The sequence below is a fragment of the Ursus maritimus genome, unplaced genomic scaffold (genome assembly GCF_017311325.1).
Source record: "Ursus maritimus isolate PB19 unplaced genomic scaffold, ASM1731132v1 scaffold_33, whole genome shotgun sequence".
NCBI classification, from domain to species: Eukaryota; Metazoa; Chordata; class Mammalia; order Carnivora; family Ursidae; genus Ursus; species Ursus maritimus.
Window position 1 is genome coordinate 20,822,189 of NW_024425897.1, and position 19,744 is coordinate 20,841,932.

Genomic DNA, 19,744 nt, shown 5'->3' on the forward strand with positions numbered 1-19,744 from the left:
CTCAAAACCCTAGTTAGTAAGACAGTTTTAAGCCCAGATAGGGGAAAGTCTTGAAAATCAAACTAAGAATTTTCTGTTTTGTCCTGTACTCAATAAGGAGCTATTAAGAGTTTTTAGAACTCTATAAGATGTTTAAACTGTTTTTAAATTATTCACTTCTGAACATGTAAATGATTTGGGTACACCTAGTTAGCATGATCAATCAGTAATGACTTTCTAGTCATAGTTTTTTTTTTTTAAGATTTTTTATTTATTTATTTGACAGAGATAGAGACAGCCAGCGAGAGAGGGAACACAAGCAGGGGGAGTGGAAGAGGAAGAAGCAGGCTCCCAGTGGAGGAGCCTGATGTGGGGCTTGATCCCAGAAAGCTGGGATCACACCCTGAGCTGAAGGCAGACACTTAAAGACTGAGCTACCCAGGCGCCCCATCTAGTCAGTTTTGAGGTAGGTTTTGAAAAAAGTGAAGGAAGAGGATTGGAGAGGGAAGGGAAATATTGCTACTTTTGCTATGAATTGCAACAATTAAATGCAGTACAATAATTGTCTCAGTGCTTCCTTTTAGTAGTGTTCTGGTCCCAGTCAATTGCTTTATAATATGATTAGATTCTTAACTTCAGGACCCTGACAACAATCTACACAAATAAGCCAGGTATAATTCTCCATATTTAGGAAGTTGTACAATCCCATAGTTGACACTGATGGGGAAAATCAAAAGGCTCACTCTGGGTATTGTAGAGAGGTAGGGAGGAAGAGGCAGGACATGTTAAGTTGATGCGAAATCGTTGAACCCAATGGTCAATAAAGAATTCTTGAGACATTTTATGGTGCAAAAACGTGTTTTTATTACAGTGCAGGGAAAGGACCTGTGGGCTGAAAGAGCTGCACTGGGGTCGTGAGGAGGGACTGATTATATACTTTCAATTTGGGAGGGGGTTAGGGATAGTGTAAATCTCTAAGGAATTTAGAAGCAAGGTTTCCAGGACCTTGAGGGGTCATTTACTACTGTCTAGTAAAACCTTAATCATGAGACCCTTCAGATGTATATCAGTGGGCCGTATGTTTGGAGGATGATTGCTAACATGTATCTTAGGGGGGTAGAGCTAAAGGAAGTTTCCAAAGAGATTTTCATCTGTTAAAATGGACTTACAGGATCCTGGAGGTCAGGATAATGTCAAGCTAAGGTTGCCTTTTGCACCTCGCAAAGCATTAACGTGGAGGCAGTTGAGTTTCTGGAGGAAGGGCACCCTGCCAGTCCCAAATACTTGTCAATGAGCTGTAAGTTATAAGGAAGTTTAATTGTTTCTGTATTTCTTTTGCCTTTGTTCTCCACATCAAAATGAGTGTGCACATGACCTGATGTAGCAGCTGGAGTGAGGAGGAAAAAAGTGGTATGGTCTGCTAAGGCAACTAATAAATAAATTTCAGTCCTTTTCTTCTAACATCATCAAGTCAGTGTGTCCCCAGTCTAATTGACTTCTTTGCTATTCCTTGTGTATACAAGGCATGTTCCTGCCTCAGGGCCTTTGTATTGACTTTCTCCCTCTAAAACTTTTCTTTAAGATATTCATATGGCTGGCTCCTTCACTTCCCTTAAGTCTTTGCTCATATGTCAGCTTCCTAAGATCTACCCTGACCATGCTTTAAAAAAATTGCTCCTTCTGGTAGGGACTACTTAGTGCCAGGCCTTGCATATTTGATTTTTACTTCACCTGGGCTGGAGGGCTCTGCTACAGCCATGTTATGCCAGATCGTCTGTCAGGCCAAGGAACATCCAAGCTTAATCCCCCTTTTTGTATTTATTGGGGCAGCAGGTACTGGAGCAGCGCTGTATGTCTTGCTCCTGGCATTGTGCAATCCAGATGTCAGTTGGGATAGGAAGAATAACCCAGAACCCTGGAACAGACTGGGTCCCAGTGAGCAATACAAGTTCTACTCAGTGAATGTAGATTACAGAAAACTGAAGAAAGAGGGTCTAGACTTCTAAATGAAATGTTTCACTAGGGGCACCTGGGTAGCTCAGTCGTTAAGCATCTGCCTTCAGCTCGGGTTGTGATCAGAGAGTCCTGGGATCAACCCCAGTTGTTAGGCTCCCTCCTCATCAGGGAGTCTGCTTCTCCCTCTACTCCCCACTTCTCTGCTCCTCCTCCCATTCATATTCTCCCCGCCCCCACTCTCAAATAAATAATCTTAAAAAAAAAAGTTTCTCTGTAAAGCTGCTTAGAATGAAGATGTTCCAGAAGCCATCAGCACAATTTTCCACTTATCCAGGAAATACTTGCCTTCTAAATGCACGAAACCATGTTTGTGTATTGTGTTGGGGTTTACACTGATTAATAAATATCTGAAACTTGAAAAAAAATTGCTCCTTCCTGATACTTCGTTGCTTTGCATCTTCCCTCTCTCTTTTTTCTCCACAGCACTTTTCAGCTTGCTTACATACTATATAATTTGCTTATTTTTCTTATTTTCTTCTTCCCACGAGGGCTGGATTTGTCTGTGTTTTTGTCTGTTTAGGTTAAGTACTATATCCCCCTGTCTAGCACATGGTAGGTGCTCAGTACATACTTGTTCAGTGAATAAATCAATGAGAGAGAAATTATTCCATGGCTGTCTCTCAAATTTTGTTGGCCCTTTCTACATTCCTTTCTTAAATCTCATACTGTTCTTTAGAGATATTCCATCCCTTAGAGCTAATTGTCTTTCCTTGCAAATTTTTGTTGGTGTTAACACTAGTTCTTTTGAGATAGATGAACACTTAAATCGTCTTAAGAACAAAGCCGTTTTCATCTGTTAAAAATTGTTATGGAAGGAAGATTTACCAGCTGTATGATTTTCTTCAAGCCCCATCCTCCTTTAGGAATTCTTTCAACAGTGGGGCACCTGGGTGGCTCAGTCAGTTGAGCATCCGCCTTTAGCTCCAGTTACGATATGTGGGTCATGGGACCAAGATCAGACTCCCTGCTCAGCGGGGAGTCTGCTTCTCCCTCTTCCTTTGCCCCTCCTTCCTGCTCCTATTTGCACACAAACTCTCTCTCTCTTTCTCTGTCAAATCTTAAAAAAAGGAATGCTTTCTATATTAAAAAAATTCTTTTAATGTTTCAATATTTAACAACTATTTACTGTACATTTTTCAGGCACCATACACTCTTCTGAGGGTAAGGGTTACACTGGTGAACAAAATAGATGTGCTCCCTGCAGACCTAGTTGGGGAAACCAACATTGAATAATCACACAAATGAATATATAATTACAAACTGATAATTTCTAGAAAGGGAAGTTGAAGGCCAATGAAGAAATATGGAGGGATCAGTTGGGATTGGAGTTCATGGGGAACTTCTACAAACGAGTATATATAAGCTGATGTAAGACCGAAAGGATGGATAGGATTCAGCTCTCAAGGAACTTAGACTCATGTGATGAGAAAGACATTAAATAATTATAAATAAATATGAAATTGCGATTGTTGTGTGTTAGGAAGCATTTTAGGAAAAGAAGAGCAACTGCAGAGGTTCTAGGGTGAGAAAGAACTTGAAATATTTGAGATCTAAAAGAATTCCACTCGAATTTATTCTTTAGTAACAAAGTCATCAGCACAAAAGGAGGTTATAAGTGCAGAGGTTAGGGATATTTATTGCAGCATTGTTTGCAGAAGAAAAAGAAAAAGAAGAAAAGGAAGAAAAACAAAACCTGAGAACAACTCACATGTTTCTGAAAGTGTTGGATAAATGATTTTTTTTTTTTAAGTAGGCTCAACTCCCAATGTGGGGCCTGAACCCCAAGGTCAAGAGTGACAAGCTGTACTGACTGAGCCAGCCAGGTGCCCCTAGAGAAATGATCTTACGTAGAATATTATACAGCTATCAGAATGGGTTAGAACTATTTCCATGAAATACTAGATGAGAAAAGAAATGTGTACAGAAATATGTGATCCCATTTTTAAAACCCTACAACTATAACATAACATAAACATGACAACCCCTATTATGTATGTATGATTTGGATATTGTTTTGTTTTTGTTGTTGCCCAAAGTAAACTTTACTTGCTGCAAATAAGGAGATAATGGGAAGTAGCTTCTAAAGCTGTGAATTCACCCCAAGAGAGGTGAATGGGTGTTTTGTTTAGGGTTAAGATGAATAGTTTTTATTTATTTATTTTTTAGTAATCGCTGTACCCAACGTGGGGCTCAAACTCATGAGTTGCATACTCTTCCAACTGAGCCAGCCAGGCGCATCAGGATGAATATTTAGATAGGGAAGGCTTTTCATTGTATGTAGAGGTGGGCATAAAATCATGCGTGCACCTTAAGAAAACCTGTCTATACATACTTGGGCAGAGATTTTAATATTATAATGAGTTAAAGGTAATTGCAGGTTATTCCAGGGGTCACTCCAAGGTCCATCAGAGGTTTAGCTCAAATGATCTGGGTGGTCTGGGCAGGTGGGAGGTCTTGTCTGGGAAGTTGCTCTTGCCTGAGGGGTGGTTTCAGTTTTCATTTGCCTGTTCCTTGGTGCATGATTTCAGTGACCTAAAGAGCTGCTCTGTCCTTTGTGTCTGTTTGGATATATTTTAACAAGCACAGAGAAAGATGTAGAGAAATACATTAAGCTTTTAACATTGGTTACAGTCCAGAGGAATGGAGAGAAAGAAAATAAGACTAACAAAAGAGAATAAAAGTATTATGGAATAATGTTGAGAAAAATGTAGAATATAAAATACTAGCTATAGAATTACTACAAATAGGTAGAAATTGGATATATATGGGGACAAAGACTTAAAGTAACATCAATAAATAAAACTTTCTGACCATCTGATGAGATCGTAGGAAGCTTTATTTTGGATTTCTGTTATTTTAATTTTTTATTTAATATTTAAATATTTAATATTCGGTTTTTTTTAAGGTTTTATTTATTTATTCGACAGAGATAGAGACAGCCAGCGAGAGAGGGAACACAAGAAGGGGGAGTGGGAGAGAAAGAAGCAGGCTCATAGTGGAAGAGCCTGATGTGGGGCTCGATCCCGTAGTGCCGGGATCATGCCCTGAGCCACAGGCAGACGCTTAACCGCTGTGCCACCCAGGCGCCCCTAAATATTTAATATTCTGTTTTTTCAATGAAGTAACATTAAAAAGATCATAGACATTTTAACATCCATGGATCAAATCATTTCAACAGAAATCTTCTTCTTCTTTTGTCCCACTTTGAATTCATGTTATTTTGTCTTATTTTATGTACTCTTGTAAGCTACCTGAAATACTATCTAGGTCAAAGTGGGATATAAGAAAGTAAATAAAAGTAACCTAGATCTTGCCAATCTCTTCCCCGTTTAATCTTTCCTGCACACTGCCAATGTGTTATTACAATGTTATCATGTAAAGTGGGGATAATAATAATACTTGTCTCATAGGATTGTGAGTGGATTAAATTAGTTAACACTAATTTAAATTAGTTAACACTAGTTATAAAGCATCTACAACAGTATCTGACATATAGTACATATTCGCTTTAAGACTAGCTATTATGGTTATTATGCCATACCATTTCTTTTCTTGGAAATTTGCTTGATTATAGAAATTTATAGTGGCATTTTTGCAGGATAAAATCCAAATGCAAGAACCTCCAAAATCTAGTTACAAATTAAAGAGTCTAAATTAAAAATGACATTTATAATATCACATGTAGCTACTGAGCTCTTGAAATGCGGCTACTCTGAATTGAGGTGGTGTTGTAAGAGTAAAATACACACTGAATTTCAAAGTACAAAATTACAAATGTAAAATATATCAGTGATTTTTTTATCTTGATTGCATGTTGAAAGGACAAAATTTGGATATTTAGGTTAAGTAAAATTTATTAAAATTTCATCTGTTTTTGCTTCTTTTTTTTTTTTAAGATTTATTTATTTGACAGAGAGAGAGACAGCCAGAGAAAGAGGGAACACAAGCAGGGGGAGTGGGAGAGGAAGAAGCAGGCTCCCAGTGGAGGAGCCTGATGTGGGGCTTGATCCCATAATGCCAGGATCACGCCCTGAGCCAAAGGCAGACGTTTAATGACTGAGCCACCCAGGCACCCCTGTTTTTGCTTTTTTAGTATGGTCACTAGAAACTTTTATATCTGTGATTTATATTTTTATTGGATAGAACTGTTCTAGATTTTTAAAGTAAAATGTTGCTACTTTTCATCTTAATCTTTGTCCAGTTGGTGTTTTAGATGCAAGGATGTTTATTTCTATTAATTTTTATCTTATTAAATAAAATTCATTATTCTAAAGTATTTATGTCTTATTAGATCTTAAATCTGTCATCTACCTCAAACAAGTTGAGTACAATCATTCAGTGAATAGTGAGTACCTATTCTAGGCACTGTTTTAGGTACTGAAGATTTGGGAGTGAATGAGACAGATAAGTTGCCTGTCCTCAAGGACGTTACAGTCTGCTAGGGGGAATCAGACAGCACAAACAAACATATTTTGAAATTTGATAAATGTTACATCTCTGAGGTAATGACATTTAAGCTGATACTTGAAGGATGGGAAGGAGCTAGTCATGTGATTATCTGGGGGAAGAACATTCCAGAGAGTGGGAAGCTATTATAAATTATCTGAATTGGAAAAGTACTTGATACATTGGATGAAAACACAGTGGCAGACCCTAAGATAGTCTCCAATAATCCCTGCCTTTTGATATTTACCCTCTCTTGTGATCATTTCTCCTTGGCTGTAGGCAAGATCTGTGGTCAATAGAATACAGGAGAGGTGATGGGATGTTACTAAAGTGATTTTTTTACATAAGGTTCTGACTTCCGTCTTGATAGGAAGACATCTTGCAGAAATCCATGTGGCAAAGAACTGAGTGAAGTGTTTGGCCAACAATTAGTTTGGAACTTAGGCCGTTAGATCAACAACCCTCAAAGAACTGAATTAGACCAACAACTTTGTGACCTTGAAAGCAGACCCTTCCCATTTGAGCCTTCAGATGAGACCCAGCCCCGATTTATATCTTTTTTTTTTTTTAAAGATTTTATTTATTCATTCAACAGAGATAGAGACAGCCAGCGAGAGAGGGAACACAAGCAGGGGGAGTGGGAGAGGAAGAAGCAGGCTCATAGCAGAGGAGCCTGATGTGGGGCTCGATCCCACAATGCCGGGACCACGCCCTGAGCCGAAGGCAGACACTTAACCGCAGTGCCACCCAGGCGCCCCCCGATTTATATCTTGATTAAAGCCTTGTGAGAGGTCCTGAAGCAGAGGATCCAGCTAAACTTTTTTTGTACTCAGGACCCACAGAAGCTATAAGATGATAAATGTGTGTTTTAAGCCACTAAATTTGTGGAAAGTTGTTATACAACAGTAATAACACACATATACACATTTGATAAATATGCCCACTATATTTTCTCTCAAGTCATTAATGAATGTGTTTTACAGAATGTGCCAAGTCAGAATGCTGATTTACTCACTAGAAGTCATTTCTAAGTTGATATTGATCAATTAGTTAGCACTGCCTTAGGCTTATTTGTGCAAGAAATGCCCTTAATTGTGCTTCCACTTGGTCTATATTTCCTTTTTTTTTTAAAGGATTTTATTTATTTATTTGACAGAAAGAGAGAGCATGAGTGGGGGAGAGGTAGGGGGAGAGGGAGAAGCAGATTCTTGCTGAGCAGGGAGCCCAGTGTGGGTCTAGATCCCAGGACCCTAAGATCATGACCTGAGCTAAAGGCAGATGCTTAACCAACTGAGCCACCCAGGCAACATTCGTTTTTTTTTATTATTTTTTTAAGATTTTATTTATTTATTTATTTGAGAGAGATAGAGCATGAGCAGGGGGAGGAGCAGAAGGAGAGGGAGAGAGAGAGAATCCCAAGCAGACCTCCTGCTGAGTGTGGAGCCTGATGCAGGGCTTGATCTTATGATCCTGAGATCACAACCCAAGCCAAAACCAAGAGTTGGTCACTCAACCATCTGAGCCACTTAAGTGCCTCTCATTTTTATATCATGAAATTTTTCACCAAATGCTTTGTCAAAATACCATATATACTATATCTGGTAATTCTATCCAAAAAGAGAATGGGGTAGTCTGGCATAATGTTTTTATAAATCCATTCTGACTTAGTGATAACTCTTTTTTTAATTGTTTAAAAGCACACCTTTTGGATAGTTCATTTTAGAATCTTATTTGGGATCAGTACTGAAATCTTTGACCTATGGTTTGCAGATTCCACCATCCTTTCTCCTTATAAAAATTAAAAATTTACTTACCACCAATTTTCTACAATTTCTAGAAATTTCTACAATTTTCTATAATTTCTAATGCTTTTCCCATTTTTACACAAACTCTTCAGTGGTTTATTGGGTTAACCTGCAAGTTTTATCAAAGTCCTGGAGTGTAATTTGTTCAGAGCAGAAGTGGTGGATTCATTTAGAGCAGTCAGGTGCTCTCTTAAAATCTTTATCTTCAGTTCCCTCTTACAATGTTTGTTTTACACTTTTTATTCTAAATATTATTCTTTTCAGTAGGAAAGACAGAAACATGTTATCCATTAATAATTATACCGTGAATTTCAGCAATGGGACATTTACGGTGTACCTAAAAATTTGCTTAGTTATAGTTTATCCTTTTAAAGTGTACAATTCAATGAGTTTTAGTATATTCATAAAGTGTGCAACCATCACCACTGTCTAATTTTAGAATTTTTTTTTTACCCTAAAAAGAAATCTTGTGCCCATCAGTAGTCACTCCCCATTCTCTCCCAAATTACCTTCCTATCCCTAGGAAACTACTAATTTCCTTTATGTGTCTAAAATTTGCTTATTTTGGACATTTATACAAATGTGGTCTTTTGTGATTGTCTTCTTTCATTTAGCATTATGTTTTCAAGGTTCTTCATGTTGTAGAATGCATCAGTACTTCTTTCCTTTTAATTGTTGAATAGTATTTCATTATGTGGATGTACTACATTTTTTAAAATATTTTTGTATTATATTATGTTAGTCACCATACAGTACATCCCTAGTTATCGATGTAAAGTTCCATGATTCATTACTTGCGTATAATACCCAGTGCACCATGCAATACGTGCCCTCCTTAATACCCGTCACCAGCCTATCCCATTCCCCCACCACCCTCCCCTCTGAAGCCCTCAGTTTGTTTCCCAGAGTCCATAGTCTCTCATGGTTCATTCCCCCTTCTGTTTACCCCCCCTTTCTTCTTCCCCTTCTTCTCCTACCAATCTTCCTACTTCTTATGTTCCATAAATGAGTGAAACCATATGATAATTGTCCTTCTCTGCTTGACTTATTTCGCTTAGCATTATCTCCTCCAGTGCTGTCCATGTTGCAGCAAATGTTGAGAAATCGTTCTTTTTGATGGATGAGTAAATATTCCATTGTATATATGGACCACATCTTCTTAATCCAGTCATCTGTTGAAGGGCATCTCGGCTCCTTCCACGGTTTAGCTATTGTGGACAGTGCTGCTATGAACATTGGGGTGCATATGGCCCTTCTCTTCACTATGTCTGTATCTTTGGGGTAAATACCCAGTATTGTAATAGCTGGATCATAGGGTAGCTCAATTTTTAACTTTTTGAGGGACCTCCACACTGTTTTCCAAAGTGGCTGTACCAACTTGCATTCCCACCAACAATGTAGGAGGGATCCCCTTTCTCCACATCCTCTCCAACATTTGTCGTTTCCTGCCTTGTCAATTTTTGCCATTCTAACTGGCATAAGGTGGTATCTCAATGTGGTCTTGATTTGAATTTCCCTGATGGCTAATAATGTTGGACATTTTTTCATGTTTCTGTTAGCCATTTGTATGTCTTCATTGGTAAAGTGTCTGTTCATATCTTCTGCCCATTTTATGATTTGTTTATTTGTTTCTCGTGTATTGAGTTTGAGAAGTTCTTTGTAGATCTTGGATAGCAGTCTTTTATCTGTCGTATCATTTGCAAATATATTCTCCCATTCCGTGGGCTGCCTCTTAGTTTTTTTGACTGTTTCCTTGGCTGTGCAGAAGCTTTTTATCTTGATGAAGTCCCACACGTTAATTTTATCTTTTGTTTCTCTTGCCTTTGGAGATGTGTCATGAAAAAGGTTGCTGTGGCCGATGTCGTAGAGGTTGCTGTCTCCTCTAGGATTTTGATGGATTCCTGTCTCACGTTGAAGTCTTTCATCCATTTGGAGTTTATCTTTGTGTACGGTGTGAGAGAGTGGTCAAGGTTCATTCTTTTGCATGTAGCTGTCCAATTTTCTCAGCACCATTTATTGAAGAGACTGTCTTTTTTCCACTGGATATTTTTTCTGGTTTGTCAAAGATTAGTTGCCCAAAGAGCCGAGGGTCCATTTCTGGGTTCTCTATTCTGTTCCATTGGTCTATGTGTCTGTTTTTGTGCCAGTACCATGCTGTCTTTGTGATCACAGCTTTGTAGTACAGCTTGAAATCCGGCAATGTGATGCCCCCATTTTGTTTTTCCTTTTCAGCAGTTCCTTGGCGATTGGGGCCTTTTCTGGTTCCACAGAAATTTAAGGGCTGTTTGTTCCAGTTCTTTGAAAAATGTCATTGGTATTTTGATCAGGATGGCATTGAAAGTGTAGATTGCTCTGGGTAGCATGGACATTTTAACTATGTTAATTATTCCGATCCATGAGCATGGAATATTTTTCCATCTTTTTGTGTCTTCTTCAATGTCTTTCAAGAGTGATTTATAGTTTCTAGAATATAGATCCTTTACGTCTCTGTTTAAGTTAATTCCGAGATAACGTATGATTTTTGGTGCTATTGTAAATGGAATGGATTCTCTAATTTCTCTTTCTTCAGTCTCATTGTTCGTGTGTAGAAGTGCAATTGATTTCTGAGCATTGATTTTGTATCCTGCCACATTACTGAATTGCTCTCTAACTTCTAGTAGTTTGGGGCTGGCTTCTTTTGGGTTTTCCATATACAGTATCATGTCATCCGCAAAGAGAGACAGTTTGACTTCTTCTTTGCCGATTTGGATACCTTTTATCCCTTTTTGTTGTCTGATTCCTGTTGCAAGGGCTTCTTAGTACTATGTTGAATAATAATGGCGAGAGTGGGCATCCTTGTCATGTTCCTGATCTTAAGGGAAAGGCTTCCAGCTTTTCCCCATTGAGAATGATATTTGCTGTAGGCTTTTCACAGATGGTTTTTTATGAAATTGAGGAATGTGCCCTCTATCCCTACACTCTGAAGTGTTTTAATCAGGAAAGGATGCTGTATTTTGTCAAATGCTTTTTCTGCATCTATTGAGAGGATCATATGGTTCTTGACTCTTTTCTTGTTGATATGATGTATCACGCTGATAGATTTGAGAATGTTGAACCACCCTTACATCCAGGGATGAATCCCACTTGGTCATGATGGATAATCCTTTTATAATACTGTTGGATCCTATTAGCTAGGATCTTGTTGAGAATTTTGGCATCCATATTCATCAGCGATATCGGTCTGTAATTCTACTTTTTGATGGGGTCTTTGCCTGGTTTGGGGATCAAGGTAATACTGGCCTCATAGAATGAGTTTGGTAGTTTTCCTTCTATTTTTTGAAACAGCTTCAGGAGAATAGGTATTATTTCTTCTTCGAATGTTTGGTAGAATTCCCCGGGGAATCCATCAGGCCCTGAACTCTTGGTTTTTGGGAGGTTTTTGATAACTGCTGCAATCTTTTCATAATTAATCGGTCTGTTTAAAAAATCAATTTCTTCCTGTTTCAGTCTTGGTAGTTTATAGGTTTCTAGGAAGGCATCCATTTCTTCCAGGTTGTTTAATTTATTGGCGTAAAGCTGTTGATAAAAGTTTCTAATGGTCCTTCCTATTTCATTGGTGTTGGTTGTGACCTCTCCCTTTTCATTCATAATTTTATTAATTTGGGTCCTTTCTCTATTCTTTTGAATATGTCTTGCCAGTGGCTTATCAATCTTATTTATTCTTTCAAAGAACCAGCTTCTAGTTCTGTTGATCTGCTCTACTGTGCTCCTGGTTTCTAATTCATTGATCTCTGCTCTAATCTTGATCAACTGCTTTCTCGTGTGTGTGTTAGGCCTGTTCTTCTGTTCCTGCTCCAGCTTCTTGAAGTGAGAATATAAAAACTGCATTTTAGATTTTTCTATTCTTTTGAGTGAGGCTTGGATGGCTATGTATTTTCCCCTTAGGACTGCCTTTGCAGTGTCCCATAGGTTTTGGACCGCTGTGTTTTCATTCTCATTGGTCTCCATAAATTGTTTAAATTGATTTTTGATTTCCTGGTTTATCCAATCATTCTTGAGCAGGATGGTTCTTAGTTTCCAAGTGTTTGAGTTTCTTCCAAATTTTTCCTTGTGATTGAGTTCCAATTTCAAAGCATCGTGGTCTGAGAATATGCAGGGAATAATTTCAGTCTTTTTGTATCGGTTGAGACCTGTTTTGTGACCCAGTATATGATCTATTCTGGAGAATGTTCCATGTGCATTTGAAAATAATGAGTATTCTGTTGTTGTTGGGTGTAGTGTTCTATATATATCTATGAGGTCTATCTGGTCTAGTATGTCATTCAAAGCTCTTGTTTCTTTGTTGATTTTCTGCTTAGGTGATCTGTCTATTGCTGAGAGTGGAGTGTTGAGGTCCCCTCCTATTAACATATTTTTGTCTATATTGTCTCTTTATTCTGGTTAAGAGTTGGCCTGTGTATCTTGTTGTTCCCCTGTTGGGGGCATAGATATTTATAATTGTCATAATGACTTGTTGGATACATCCTTTAAGAATAATATAGTGTCCTTCTGTATCTCTAACTACAGTCTTTAGTTTAAAATCCAATCTGTCTGATATGAGAATTGCTACCCCAGCTTTCTTTTGAGGTCCATTGGCATGAAAAATAGTTTTCCATCCCTTCACTTTCAGTTTGGATGTATCTTTAGGTTCAAGATGAGTCTCTTGTAGACAGCAAATGGATGGGTCATGTCTTTTTATCCAATCTGCAACCCTGTGTCATTTTATGGGAGCATTTAGGCCATTCACATTGAGAGTGATTATTGAGAGATAGGATTTTAATGAAGTCATGTTGCCTGTAAAGTCTTTGCTTCTATAGATTGTAAATTTCTGTTCTGTATCACTCTTGGGGCCTTTTTACTTTTATAGAACCCCCCTTAATATCTCCTGTAGGGCTGGTTTCCTGGTTACGAAATTGGTCCGGGTCTGGCAATTCTGGAAGGTCCTTATCTCTCCATCAATTCTGAATGACAGCCTTGCTGGATAAAGGATCCTTGGCTGCATGTTTTTCTCTGAAAGAGCTTTAAAAATGCCCTCCCAGCCCTTTCTCTCATTCCAGGTCTGTGTAGACAGGTCTGACATAATTCTAATATTTTTGCCTTTGTACGTGAGAAATTTCTTTGCCCTGGCCACTTTCAATACTGTATCCTTGGATCTAATACTTGCAAATTGCACTATGATGTGACGTGGTGTAGGTTTGTCGTGGTTGAATTTAGGAGGGGTCCTCTCTGCCTCTTGGACACGAATGCTTGTTTCCTTTGCTAGATTAGGGAAGTTTTCAGCTACAATTTGTTCAGATATCTCTTCTAGACCTCTGTTTTTCTCCACCCCCTCGGGGATGCCGATGATTCTGACATTGGAACGTTTCATTGAGTCAGTAATCTCCCGTAACCTACATTCTTGAGATTGGATTTTTTTGAGCCAAGTTTCTGTTTTAGTTTTCTCTTCTAACATCCCATCCTCCAATTCACTAATTTGTTCTTCTGCCTCATTTACCCTGGCCGTCAGAGCATCTAGTTTTGACTGCGTTTGATTCATAGCATTTTTAATTTCTGCCAGATTTGCTCTCATTTCCGCCCTTAGAGATTCTATATTCTTGTTAATATTTTCGTTAATATTTTTTTCAAGCCTACACATCATCTTGACCATTGTTACTCTGAACTCCATTTCTGATAATTTGGTTATATCCCTATCCCTCAGTTCTGTGGCAGAGGCCACAGACTCATTATCTTTTCTTTGCTGGGGGGATTTCTCCTTCTTGTCATTCAGATGAGGAGAGGTTGCAGGATTGCCCAGAGCCCAAAATATTATTATTATTTTTTAAAGATTTTATTTATTTATTCGACAGAGATAGAGACAGCCAGCGAGAGAGGGAACACAAGCAGGGGAAGTGGGAGAGGAAGAAGCAGGCTCATGGCAGAGGAGCCTGATGTGGGGCTCAATCCCATAACGCCGGGATCAGGCCCTGAGCCGAAGGCAGATGCTTAACCGCTGTGCCACCCAGGCACCCCAACCAGAGCCCAAATTATTGACCAGGACCAGGCAGTGTGCACTTGTTTTCTAGGGACCTTAGGGATGTGGGCTTCTCGATTTTTCAGCCTGCCTTCTGGGGGAGGGGCCTGTCATGCTGATATTCAGACAACCCTGTTTGGGTAGAGTCGCCCAGTCCCTGCAAGGGGGGTTGCAGATGGGCACAATGTGAGCTGGTATTTCTGGGCTTTTGTTCTCTGGCAGCTTTCCCTGGCAGTTTTCTGTGGCTCTTTTGAGAGTCAGAGCAGCAGTGGCCGAATCCTAGCCTCTGACTCAGAACAGAGAGATCGCAGTCCACTCTCCATTGAGCTCTCCTGGCCTCTTTAACTCTGTTTCTTTTGGTGCTGCTAAAAACCCTGCAGTGTCCCGGGTTGTGCATCCCACAGCCGGTGTTCCAGCCCTCACTTCCAGGGCCGTCATGTCTCTGTCCTTTTTGTTTCTAACACCGCCAGCCACCCCCGGTTCCTGCGCGCGCTCCAGAGCTCTCTGTTTCAGTGTGGTTCACCCGCACTCCGGAGCTCCGGTTTTCAGTCTGGTTGCACATGCGTTCCCAGGCTCACACTCTCAGTCTGCTCTCTCACGGGTGCCGGTCCTGCGAGTCCGGCCCACCCCCAGTACAGGTGGCTACTGATCCCCGGTACCCAAGTGCGGAGGCTCCCTCCCCCTTCCGTTTATCTTCTGATATCTGTGCGCAGATTCACAGCTCCCCGCTTCGTACCTCAATACTCAGTGCTGGAGATGTTCGTTTGTAGAGATCCAGATGTATATTCCTGCGTCTCAGGCTGATTCCATGGGTTTTCAGGATGGTCTGGTACATATTTAGCTCGACTCAGGGGACCAGCTGAAAAAGGGGTCCCCTACTCCTCCGCCATCTTAACTCCTCCTCTTGGATGTACTACATTTTATTTATTCATTCACCAGTTGATGGATGCTTGTGTTTCTACCTTTTATCTCTTGTGAATAATGATGTTATAAACATTTGTGTTCAAGTTTTTGTGTGGACATATGTTTAATTTCTCTTGAGTATATACCTAGAAGTATAACTGACTTTATATCTCGAAGCTGAGTCATATAGTGTATGTTTAATCTTTTGAGGAACTGCCAAAGTGAATGCAGTGTTTTTCATTCTCACCAGCAAGGTATAAGGTTTCTATTCCTCCACATTTTCATCAACATTTGCTGTTGTCCATCTTTTTTTATTATAGCTATCCTGGTAGGTATGAAATCTTATCTCATTGTGATTTAAATTTGTATTTCCCTGCTGGCTTATGATGTTAATCATCTTTTCCTGTGGTTATTAGTCATTTGTTTATTTGGGGGTAGAAATTTCTTTCTTTCTTTTTTTTTTTTTTTAAGATTTTATTTATTTATTCAACAGAGAGAGACAGCCAGCAAGAGAGGGAACACAAGCAGGGAGAGTGGGAGAGGAAGAAGCAGGCTCATAGCAGAGGAGCCTGATGTGGGGCTCGATCCCAGAACGCCGGGATCACGCCCTGAGCCCAAGGCAGACGCTTAACCGCTGTGCCACCCAGGCGCTCCAAGGGGGGTAGAAATTTCTATTTAAAACTTTTGCCCAGTTTTAAATTGGGTTGTATTTTTATTATTGAATTGTAGGAGGTTTTTTTTTAAAGATTTTATTTATTTACTTATTTATTTAGAGACTGTGCACGTGGGTGGGGGAGGGGCAAAGGGAGAGGGAGAGAGAATCTGAAGCAGACTCCCTGCTGAGCATGGAGCCTATCGTGGCCTTCCATCCCATGATACTGAGATCATGACCTAAGCCAAAATCAAGTCAGAAGCTTAACTGAATGAGCAACCCAGGTGTCCCTATAGGAGTTATTTATGTATTCTCTATATAAGTCCATTTTCAGATATATGGTTTATAAATATTTTTTTCCATTCTGTGGCTTGTCTTCACTTTCTTGATGGTATCCTTTGAAGCAGAAAAGTTTTTAATTTTGAAGAAGATCAATTTATCTGTTTTTTTCTTTTGTTGCTTATGCATTTGTTGTCATATCTAAGAAGCAATTGCCTAGTAAAAAAGCTACCTTGATGTTACATTAGTAGTTTTTTTTTTTAAAGACTTTATTTATTTGTCAGAAGAGAGAGCACAAGCAGCAGGCTGGGGGAGCTGCAGGCAGAGGGAGAAGCAGGCTCCCCACTGAACAAGGAGCCTGATGTGGGAGTCGATCCCAGGACCCTGGGATCATGACCTGAGTCAAAGGCAGACACTTAAACAACTGAGCTACCCAGGCATCCCAGATGTTATATTAATTTTTAAAATTATCTTTCCCTGTCTTCCTATTAACTGGTTCTCCATTAGAATATTGTGTGTGTTAAGAGTGAGAACTATGAAGTCAGAATGACTGGATTTGAATTTTGGTATTACCACTTGATAACTCTGTAACCATTAGAAGTGACTTCTTTAAGCTTCAGTTTCTTCATCTGAAGAATGGGAACATTACTGGGGTGCCTGGTTAGTTTGGTAGAGCATGGGACTCTTGATCTTAGGGTCGTGAGTTCAAGCCCCACATTGGGTGTAGAGTCTACTAAATGTTTTTTATTTTTCTTTTTTTTTTTAAGATTTAATTATTTATTTGACAGAGATAGAGACAGCCAGCGAGAGAGGGAACACAAGCAGGGGGAGTGGGAGAGGAAGAAGCAGGCTCATAGCAGAGGAGCCTGATGTGGGGCTCGATCCCAGAACGCCGGGATCAAGCCCTGAGCCGAAGGCAGACGCTTAACCGCTGTGCCACCCAGGCGCCCCCTAAATGTTTTTTCTTTATGGGAATATTACTTCTTACCTCAAAGGTATTGACAATTAAAATGCTTAGCATAGAGCCTTACACATAGATAGCACTTGATAATTGGTAGATGTTATTACTAGAAATCTTATTTGAGTTAAGTATAATTTTTGCTTAAATAAAAATATTTAACTAGGAAGGTGTTTTTCTTGACTTTGTATCCACAATGGTAACTTGCTCATGGTAGTAGTTTAATGAATATGTTAATTTAGTTGATAATATGAAATATAGTAGCCCATTACATTAAGTGAGCTGTGATATATTTGAGCTTACTAAGGAGCTAAGTAAAAAGAGAAGAGAAAACTAAAAATAAGTATCACCCATTTCATTTGAGCTTGGGTTAGCCCTTGCAGAAAAGGAAGATGGGAAGATTATGTTTCAAAAGACATTTCAAGGGGGAATGGTGCTAAATATACAAAAAGCAGGTACTAATATAGAGAGAAAAATGAAAAGATAAATCCCCAAATGGGAATTTGGTCAGTGGCATAAGACATTTTAGAAGACGTGCCAAGAGAGAAAAGTTCTCATGTCAAGAGCAGCAGACTGATTTGGCATGGCTGTTCCTTGAACAATTTGCGATTTGTTCTTGACTGAGACAAAAGTCCTTTGTCCAAAAGCGTTCTCTTATCACTTGTTGAGACTGTCATTAGTCCCTTCACTCTTATTAGATGGATATATGATTAGAGGCCTCAGAACACTCCCTGAGACCTTATGGTAGGTATTTCTGAACCAGAAATCTACTCATGTTTTTTATTTAATGATTTAAGAAAAGTGGTTAGAGCCTACCTCTAATTTCACAGTTTCCCACCAGAACCTACCTCTATTTAATGATGTCTCTTCTTCTACTCCACACTATGGCGAATAAATGAATCATATATTAACCTCATATCAATAAATAAATCACATATTTAAATCACTGAACCTATGCAAATGATCCAGTTTATGTTACAAATAAATATTTGTAGAGTGTGTGAGAGTATGGTTAGATGAAAGATAAATGGTTACATAAATGAAATGTTCTTCCTTCTGCTTTCTCCTTACCATAGTCTTTGTCCAAATTTCACCAGTTCTTCTGAATATTGTTCAAATGACAGGCAGTGTATATCTTTTTGTATGCAGATAATTTGAGACTCTAGTATTCAGGCCATTTTTCCTACTATATATATTTTTTAAATATTTTATTTATTTCTTTGACAGAGAGAGAGAGACAGCCAGCGAGAGAGGGAACACAAGCAGGGGGAGTAGGAGAGGAAGAAGCAGGCTTCCCCTCCCAGAGCAGGGAGCCTGATGTGGGGCTCGATCCCAGATCACACCCTGAGCCAAAGGCAGACGCTTAACGACTGAGCCACCCAGGCGCCCCATTTTTCCTACTATATTATAAGCTCCTGGAAGTCTGGGTCTGTGTCTTATTTGTCTTTGTATCTTTTGTAGCACAATGCTTTACACAGAGTTGATATATAAACATAAGTATATTAAAAGAACCATGTAATTTAATATATTTCTGGTGGGAATTTTTGGTACAGAATTATTTCAGATGTTACTATTAAATGTGAGATACTAATAACCCCTTCTCTTCACAACTTTTCTTGGTATTACTAAAAATTTATTGATTGCTCTAAAATGCAGTCTCTCTTTTCCATCACAGGCTTTTGTCCCTAAATGGGGCAAGTTTTAAGCAGACGTCCTCTCTTCCTTATTTTTCTCTCCCTTTTTTCTGTTCCATTTCTCTCTTGCAGCTCTATTTATCTTTTAACCATTCTATTTTTTATTATTCCTGTCTCTTCCTCTTCTTACAATTCCTAATGCTTTTTAGAACTTTGTTTCCTTGTCACCTGCTCTATTTTTGTTCTTTCTGCTTGGCTTTCTCCTCCACTTGTCACCACCTTCTTTCCTTGTCCTCAAGATAACAGGGCAGGATTGGGTAGGGAGGAGCCCAGCTGGGCTAGGGGTGGAGCCACCTGTTCAGTGCTTCAGGATTCAGAAACTGAGAAGGATTGGGCTGCGTAAGCGTAGCTGGGGCTGAAGTCCCTATGGCCTTCCTGCTGGAGGCTAGCATTCTGGAGGACAATTGGGACTTGGTGAGATTATAAGTTGTCCCTTTCTTTTTGCTCCCCCTTTCTTCGTCCTTGTTCTGTATTTTTCACTCACAGTATCTCTTTACTACTTCTTCCTATTTCTTTATTGCTTACTATTCTATTTTTTTCTGCCCAGCTGTCCGTCAACTTTATTTAGTATTTGTTTACCTTTCCTATTACCCATTCTTTTCACACATCTGTCTATTCTCTCTCAAAATTTAACTTTTCCTACTTCTTCTCATTTTATTCTTTCCTTTTTGAATCTTCCCATCCAACTGCCTTTCCATTTAGTCATTTTCTGTCTACCTGTCTATTCTTATTATCTTACTGTTTCCCAGAGATAGAGCAATAAGAGAGGAAACAAGGAGCCACCCTGTCTTTCCAGAGGCCTTTCTGCTCCTACTCAGACTTGTAGGATATTTTGATTAGGCACTGAAGAGTTTGTGCTCTGCACAGATAGTTAATAAACAGTGAAATTGGAGTCAGGTTGAATATTAAATGTAAAAGTTTTAATTTTATTCTCTTTCTTGTTTTATTTAGGTTTTTTCTGCAATACAGTGGATACAATTTGTT

The 19,744-nt window shown here is 39.1% G+C and overlaps 1 protein-coding gene across 1 annotated transcript; it reads left to right on the top strand.

Moving 5' to 3' along the window:
- Window positions 1-1,736: 1,736 nt before the first annotated feature.
- On the top strand, window positions 1,737-1,985 carry LOC103661190 (cytochrome c oxidase subunit NDUFA4-like). Its single transcript, XM_040620111.1, has one exon. The coding sequence runs from the start codon at window positions 1,737-1,739 to the stop codon at window positions 1,983-1,985; it is 249 nt and encodes an 82-aa protein (XP_040476045.1).
- Window positions 1,986-19,744: the final 17,759 nt, after the last annotated feature.